Consider the following 8,890-nt stretch of genomic DNA (forward strand, 5'->3'; position numbering starts at 1 on the left):
TATATATATTTGTAATCTCATTTTTTCCTTTCATTTTCAATCTTTCAATTAAACAATCACGTAAGTCAAGCAAATTTATTTTTTGTTTTTGGACTATTTTTACAGGATTCAATAGTATAGATTTTCATAGTTATCTAATATTAAAATACAATTAAGGGGCCTGGCTCATTCGAACACAAGCTAAGTTTAACATTTTTCAATTTTTATTTGTTTATTTTTTCATTAACAAAAAAAAAGTTTTGAACTAAATTATCATGAGGTGAGAGGATTTTTTTAAAATAAAAAAAATATTAATTTAACTTATTGCGAAAAATGAAAAAGAAAAATTAGGAAATGGATTTGCTTGTTTTAGAATTGTACGCCCCTAATATATTGATATAACATATTTTACAAAATTTAATACTAAGTACTATAATTACCTGAATGGCAAAATCAGTTGAAAGACAGGCAACTTTTGGTGGAGGACTATCCTCTGAGAGTTTTGCACCTCCTGAAAGTTCTCTTTTGGCATCTGCAATGTTCCCAGGTGTAATCCAATCTTCATCGTCTAGAGGAGGGTCACTATCATATTCCTCTAATTCTTCTTCTTCTTCATCTTCTTCCTCCTCTTCATTGTCACTGCCACTACATTCCAGTGACCCCAATTTCTTTGTTACTTCATCTATATCTGGAACTTCCTGTTCGCTCCCAGAATCCTGGGCCATTAGAATTCATAACTAAATTCCATTGGACATACACAATTATTAACAGAATTATGAGTAAAAATAAATAACTTACAGATGAGGGCAAATGGAATCCGACAACATTTGCAGATGAAATCAAAGAGTGGTCAATAACTTCAACGGATTTCTTTGTTGTTGGTTCAGTTTTAATCCCATCTAAACCTAATTTTTCTTTATGCAATTGGTATGTAAGAGCAAGCACTTTCAAATCAGTGGACGAAAGAGCAGGATAGTCACCAGTTTTTATGGAAAAATCTTTCACTAAAGAAAAAATAATTAAAATAAATAAATATATATTACAGAGAAATACACATTGGCCAAATTAATCACTTATTGATCCTGTATAGTACAGTATATTGTAATATCCTCTTTTTTTATGAATAGTTATATTTTATATATAAATGATTTTTATAAATTTTAAAAATTAAACCAAAAAGCAAGCTAACCAATTTTGATCAGTCAAATATGGTGTAAAGGTGCATCATTCAAAATATTCACAATGGCAGCACATGACCTTCCGAAGTCTGATTGAATTACTACTTTGTTGAGTACATAGATTGAAATGTTTTCAACTTTTGTTATTTCTCTAACATGATTATAGTACAAATTAATTCAAGAAGAAAAATAAGAAGATAACCATTATTAATGAAGTATTTAAATCGTAAATCATTGCAAGTGAATTGTGCTACAATCGGTTTTTTTTAATCGACGAGTGAACGTTTAAGAGAGACAAAGGAAGGGATCACTTGTTTGGATGGCAGGTGTATTGGAAATGTCCGGGAAACTAGGACGTCTCCAGGAAGAGATGGTGCAGACCATCCACCCTTTGTCTACAGTCAGTGGTAGACATCTAGAAAACGAAGATATCAAGAGTCATCAGACATCCAAGATTATTATATCATTAAAGGAAGAAAGGCACTCTTTGTTTGGATCGCCGGTGGATTGGACGTATCCTGGAAGCAAGGAAGAGGACCAAGCCTTAAGATACTGTCAGGGGTGGCATCTTTAGAACGAAGACTTCAAGAACCATCATCCATTAAAGAAGCATATATATAATTGGTTAGTTTGCTCGACCTAGGATTTAATTATATTTGTAAAAGTAGGAACTAATGTAGTTATGTGTCTTTGTGTTCTGATTTTCTGGAAAACTCTCCCTGAGATTATAATTTAAAAAAAATTAAAATCTGTACCACTACAACCCATGAAGGGTCAGGGGTTCAGTACTTTGTAAGGAAGTACTGTTACTAGACCAACGGTTGTGCAAGGAGGTGATTTGATCAGAATCACGCTCGACCTCCAGATTTTTAGCGAATTAAGTGTACCCAATTTAGGAGGCTGTGTGGAGCCCAGAAGGGCTCCAGAGCCCACAGGGTTGACTGCCACCGTACTCCCCAAAGAGTCTTTATTTATTAAAATAAATTTTGAATATTACAATATAAACTTATTAATTAATATTTGTAGGGGATAACAATGAAAATCGAAATAAAGTGATATTTTGTAAATTCAATCATTTTATCTCTCTAAATAAGCAATAAAGAAATTAGCATCAGATCTAGAATCTGACATGACCTTAACAGGTAAGTTTCAAGACTTTATGGTACCAGCCAGAGTTAAGGTGATTTTAGCCAAAAAGTTACTATATCATCTCAAGCATATTCCTATCCTAAATATGTTATTTCAGTTTCAGACAGCATTTTGTTCTTGAGTTAGGCTGTTCATACAAACACAGACAAACCCACAATTTTTAGTGAGAAATGTTAATTTAGACTCAGGAGAACTTTTTCAACTGTAAACTCAGACTTGAAAATGTTTCACAATCGTAATATTTCCACTTTCCTAGTTATATATTTCATGTATGGTAAATGAGAGTAATAATCACAAAAAAAACACAAATTTAAAATTAAAAATGCCATATTTTGTTATATTTGTATGGTATAAAATTATATATAATCAGAAGAAAATCATAATATTAAAAAATAATTTTAGTAACTCAATACTTAGCTTTTATTATTATCAATTAAATTCAGAGAAGTTATGTAGAGTGACTTGAATAATAACTTTACAATAAACTGGAATATAGCTTACCATAGACCACCCCACAAACGTGTTAACATTATATTTTCAAACTATTAGAAGGGAAATCAGAAAAATCAAAATGATTAGCAATGCTTACACTTAATAAAGGCTAATAAAAGAGATGAAAAAATCGTTCAGTAAGAGTAAAACAACGAAAATCAAAACCTCATTAGGTCAAAACCGTTAAACTGATTACATACCTACAGCAACGCTTTCAGGATCTACATCTTTTAATTGTAAATCGTAAGGGAGCACTATAAGCCTTCTAAGCTGCCTTTTAGATTTGATCTCATTGACAACTTCAGCAACAGTAAAGAGATTTTCAGCTATATCCTGAAATCAAAATAAATATTAGCTATTTTAAATTTGTATTGAAAGTTAAATTAAGCAATAAATACCTGGTGAGCCAAAAGAAAATAATAACACTTGTAACATTTCAAAATAAAACAGAATAATTAGTAAGTTCAAAAGACTTTTCAATTTTTTTTTTTCACAACGTTCAATCAAGATTTCTTCTCAAGGCTCTTTCTTCAGCCTAACATTAACTGTCTTAGTTTTAGTCATTGGATGGAATAGAGGGGGGGAGGATACAGATAGGATACAGTCCATCATTAGAGCTATGATTTTTTTATTCATGAAATGGCTTCTGCATCCAATCCGATGACAATTCTGAGTTTCCTGACACATTGTTACCAATTTCATTGAATATAAAACATCAACTTAAGAAATAGACCACTGCATCGTTTCTTATTTTATATAGCGAGCAGCTATTTTATAGCTAGAAGATCACAAAAGTCTCGTCAATGTAAATTCTTGATTTGAGTTGATGCCCTTAGTTGGGCAACCATTCAAGATATTTCCATTGGAGTTCTTCCCTTAAAATATGATTCACTTTAGTCTCTATAAATAAATGGGTTTGAATGATTCAGGACAAATTATATACATTTACTCAGCCAATAGTAGGATTTTTTGATAGTCCCATTATTGAATGCAGACAATTGTGTCTTTTAGATAGGATGGACTGGCTACCCACAAGCTTTCCACACCCAAATATCTCTAAGGAATTCCGTAATTGTGTTTCCCATATACATGGTAATGTATGTTATTAAGCTTAGCATCAGTACTATGAAGCGAAAAATAAATAACCTTTTTTTTTAATTCTTTTATTCCAGGGGTATAATACCACTAATTCAACCAACATTTCATTTCTTTTTTTGAAAAACCTGAAATATTAGTCAAAATACAAGTACTACAACTCAAGAATAATAAACAAACTAAACAACCAAATTGTTCCTTTTTTTTTTCTTTTTTTCCACCTGAGGATATTTTAATCTTTTTATACTGCTTTACTTTAAATTTTCCAAATAAATCAATTATTACGAAAAGAAACCGTGCAATGTCTGGACACACGCAATAATAGATGTGCCCAACTTCCAATGATCTGATTTACTCCTAGGCTAAAATACCATATTGTAAATAATTCATGAATAAGTGAACACAGATATGGAAACAAAATTAACTGCAGGTGAGAAATGAACCCACACCATTCCTAACTCTAACTCCACTCTAGGATCATTGTACCAACAGCCTTGTCCCTTATGGCCTCAACCATAATATATACAGAATATGTAAATTGAATATACAACTAATAGATTTAATTTAAATAAATTTTATGCAAAATTATGAAAAATAAAAAAATAATTTGAAGATTATTAATTACATAGATCTTTATCTACAAGAATTGACTAAACTAAATAAATGAACTATAAGAACTAGGCCATATAAACATTGGAGTATTTTAAAGAACATTACTTTTTATAAATATTTGGAATTGCAAAATTATGACATTTTGGAATTGTGTTTAATGAGATAATTTAAAAGTTTCAATAATAAGAATATGTAAGTGTGCTACATTTTTTTTTTCTTTTTTAGTTTTTAATTTAATAATTATTTTGTACAGTAAACTATCTATGTCCCGCTGTATAAGTTGTGTTAAATTTAAACTATATACCTCTATTTGAAACAGATGATGAGTACGTAAGTGTATCTTATTAACTAAATAACTTTAGAAATTTAATAAGAAAAAAATCACACCAAAAAACAAAAAAATACTACAAAAAGTGTTGTGAGTTTATTTTTTCGATCACGATTTAGCCTTCTAGCACATCTACCGCAAAAAAATGACTACGATTAAAATTTTTAGCTTTATAAGCTACGTAATTGTGGCTACATACCTATCTAAGTATTTTGTTAAATCATTACTGCTTTGTTCCTCTGAGTCATAGCACAATGTAATACATCCTAACACATTCATCAAAATTAAAAAGAAAATTCAAATTGGACTAGAAGTTCCGCTATGAATTGTTTAGCTTATAATAATTAAATTAATAGGTGATCCAACTGCTATATTAATGAAATGTAAATATCAACATTCATAATGAATGTTGTTCAAAGTGATTACCTTCAGCATTACAACAAACTCCTCATATTTCTTACAAACCAGTTGTGGCAGAACATCACTCGACTTGTGTTATTGTCACACCTAGCCTTTATTCCAGATCTGACAACACTGAATTGTATTATTAGGGGTGATATTAATAAAAAAGGCTCTACAAGCCGGGGTCAAAAATAAATCCAAATTCGAAAATTTTTAAGAGATCACCAATATATGCATAGTGCAGGTATTTATCCATTTTCTAAACACAACTCAAACTTTGACCATAATATGAGATTGTATTTCGAACATTATGAGGTATCTAAATATTTTATAATGTTTTCTATCTCCACACTTTATATAAAACATTCATTTTCTTTTTCTACATAAATATAAATTTAACAACAATAAGAGAGTAACAGAGATTTTAAGGACATAGTAATTGTAATGTAGTAATTTCTTACAGAAGGATAATAATTCATGAAGTATCTTATATCTGATTTAGTATCTCAGATCGGACAGATTATTATAAAAGTATTGAAACTAAAAGACCTTAATAATGTAATATTCATTTTAATCGGACTTATAAAGGATAACAATTGTAACTTATTTCAAACCTCTAAAAAGTCAACTATTATTTTGAGAAAGAAAAGAATTCAGCCGACAAGAAACCAACGAAACATTTTGTTTACTATATCTGATGTATCATAAAAATATTAAGAAATTTTGCAAATCAACATTACAAAAGACACTACTTGTTTGAATAATTGATTAATTAAATGTACTAAAAATTATATAATATAAGAAATAGTAGTGTAACATAATGAATGTTTAGACTGAATACTGAAATGGATCATATTTCAAAGGAAATAACACACTAGAACAACATAATAAATACATGTATAGTAATAAAAAAATTACCTGGAGCTGAGTATTTTTTATGAAAGCACTAGTATCCACTACCAAATGTTCTACTTTAGGTGTCATTTTCTGTCAACACGTTTTTCTTTCCAAATAAATAAAGTCAAATAATTAAAGGTCTAGAAGCTTAAAAATAATACAAAAACTAAAACGTGTTTGTAATATTCATTTTAACCGGACTTATAAAGGATAACAATTGTAACTTATTTCAAACCTCTAACACAACAGTTATTGCCCATGCAGTAAATAGGCCTTTCAAGCATTGAAGAACAATTCAACAGCATAGCATAGAGGTCGGAAATGTATATGGACGTGAGATTATAAATGGAGGACAAAACTAATTTAAAATCATCTAGTCACATTTGCCAACAATCAAAATCTATTCTTACTATTTCTTATTTATATTAAATATTTCAATAACAAATTCTTTCTTAAGTAAACAAAGAAGTATTGAAAAATATAGTGCCATTCTTAAAGAAAATTTTAATTCAAATATAGTAACTGCTATAACAAAACATATTTTTCTAACGGCTTATTTATTAATTTATATTTTCGTATAGATCACTGGTAATTATACCGAAGGTGTTCTAATAAAATATTCTAAAATTAATCGCATACTAATAGTAAAAACTTTTATATTCTAATACGAGTATGATTAAACAGTATTGTTTCAGTTATGCTAATGAAAGATTTTGGCGAAACGTTGATAGGTTATTGTTTTGCATTGGCATCAGAAATAAATGCAAATATAATTGTCAAGTTCTGGTAATGTATTATTCAGGCTTTAGTATATCAATATACTATATCGAGTTAGTGTTTTACCTGTTTGATGGATCAGTCTCAGAATGACAAAGGTCAGAAAGGTCAACAAGCAAAGATATCAGCCTTTAGTTCTGTCAATGGAATTCAAAAAGTCCTTGAAGAGGAACATTCTATTGTAATTGATTTAGAGGCTTACTTTATGTTTTTTGTGTACTGCACACGAGTCTGAAGTAGTTCAACAAACTATTTTTCGGCAACTATGAGAAATCAATAGATACAAAATCACAAGGTTTTTAACTTGTTAAATGGGCATATTTCGCAAAATGTAGTCACATATTAAAATAAAGATGAGAAAAAGGGCAAGAGGTGTTAAATTATAATGTATTTTTTGCAAATTATTGTGTGTGCGGGCGTGCATGCGTTCGTTAAGTTCCTGTTGATTAGCATTTGGCCGTAGAAAAACAATGGTTTTACCGTGGAACAACAATGGTTTTAACCCTGGATCCGGCTAGACACCTAATAATCCATTTAGGTGATAAAAGATTGCCTCTTCTGATGAAGTTCCTTCTTCTTGTCAATCTTATTTGATTTGTATCCTGTTCACTCGATTTCGCTGACAGTCATGCCCAACTAAGCTTTTCTTCTTTCTCTGCGTCACTAGACATCGGAAAATTTGTCGGAGCTCGACGCTGAAACGTGACATATTGTTCTGTACTTCCACTTACGTATTGATTCCATTTGTAAATCCAGGGCAGGGTCAGGCTATATGGATTTTGTTCTCACACTCGAAACAATTAACCGAAAGGCAATCAGTTACTATGTGGGCAGTGCGATTCTCTTCCCAATTCACCTTTTTGAACTTTGTCGAAAATAGCTAGCTGGTGGGTCACCTCGGGTTTTCTTACGGTCCAGTTTTTTTTAGATGGATTTATACTATTTGATCATATTTTCAGTAAAGCTATAAACTGACTCTAATCTATGGATTAGAAGTCTATTCACTTCTATGTAGAGACAGTAAACATCTTCTGGCGTTCAGTGTCCTTAGCCGTAAACCTTTTTCAGTCTGGGGACCACAACCCACGAAGTAATCTCACCCGCATCATGACGTTTGACACATTCCGCCTCAATCTTCCTATCAGTGACGTTCTTATTTCCGAGGCATCCTGAGGATCCACCAATCCTACTTCGATTCTCACCTCTTCTTTCAGATTATGAATGTGATTTCTCACCTCCATACTTATATTTTTATTGCTTTATATTTTATATTTACCATCCATTCTTTTTCTTTTATATTTATATATTTTATCTGTACTTTATATTCATGTTTCTTCAAACTAAAGTATACTTACATTAATTACTTTATTATAAACAAGTTTATTAAGTAAAAAGTTAGACGATTACTAAAACAATAGTTTATTATAAATCAAAGGTTACAGAGCTACAACAGAAGTACTAAGTAAAATACATCTAAGTAGAAACACTATTCTAAAACGATAGAATAGAATAAAAGTCCCTTTCCACAGTTTTAATGAATGTAATAGTCAACTATTACAAGTAATTTAAAGGATATTTACAAAGTTACAATTATAAACAAAACAATCTAATCATTTGAAAACAGCTAACATTTCTTTTCACCTCCTTCTGATAGTTCACCTCTCGCCCGCTAGGAGCGCTAGAACGCAGTAGCAACACAGTCAGATTATGAATATAATTTACACATATATAATTTCTTTCCTCCTATTGTGTATATTATCATTTAATCATTTTTCTATTTTTAATATTTTCTTTAAATTTTTAATACTTTTTACTTCAACCGTCAATCTCCACTACTTCTCTATAACTTCCTGTTAACCGTTAACTTTTGCACTGACCTCTAGTCTGAAAGGTGTTTCCTATCTTGTTCATTATCTTCCTTTATCCTTTAGAGTGTACTGTATTTTATATTTATTTTTTTAACTTTTTTAACCTCAGCTCC

At 30.4% G+C, this 8,890-nt stretch overlaps 1 protein-coding gene across 2 annotated transcripts in view; it reads right to left on the reverse strand.

Annotated features, from left to right (window-relative positions):
- LOC106692893 (RNA-binding protein NOB1) overlaps positions 1 to 6,432 on the reverse strand; it is a 14,518-nt gene extending 8,086 nt beyond the window's left edge. The window contains exons 1-4 of one of the 2 annotated variants that reach the window (XM_014439131.3): positions 6,154 to 6,432; positions 2,999 to 3,131; positions 778 to 983; positions 420 to 677 (exon numbers count right to left, since the gene is read on the reverse strand). In XM_014439131.3, the coding sequence (XP_014294617.1) occupies positions 420 to 677; positions 778 to 983; positions 2,999 to 3,131; positions 6,154 to 6,219 (663 nt within the window). In that variant the 5' untranslated portion in view covers positions 6,220 to 6,432. Of the gene's footprint in view, positions 1 to 419; positions 696 to 777; positions 984 to 2,998; positions 3,132 to 6,153 lie in introns of both variants that reach the window. The other variant, XM_014439130.2, reaches the window with a different exon arrangement.
- Between the last annotated feature and the right edge of the window lie 2,458 nt (positions 6,433 to 8,890).

Source organism: Halyomorpha halys, unplaced genomic scaffold (genome assembly GCF_000696795.3).
Source record: "Halyomorpha halys isolate HHAL.00 unplaced genomic scaffold, Hhal_1.1 Scaffold75.1, whole genome shotgun sequence".
Classification (NCBI taxonomy): domain Eukaryota; kingdom Metazoa; phylum Arthropoda; class Insecta; order Hemiptera; family Pentatomidae; genus Halyomorpha; species Halyomorpha halys.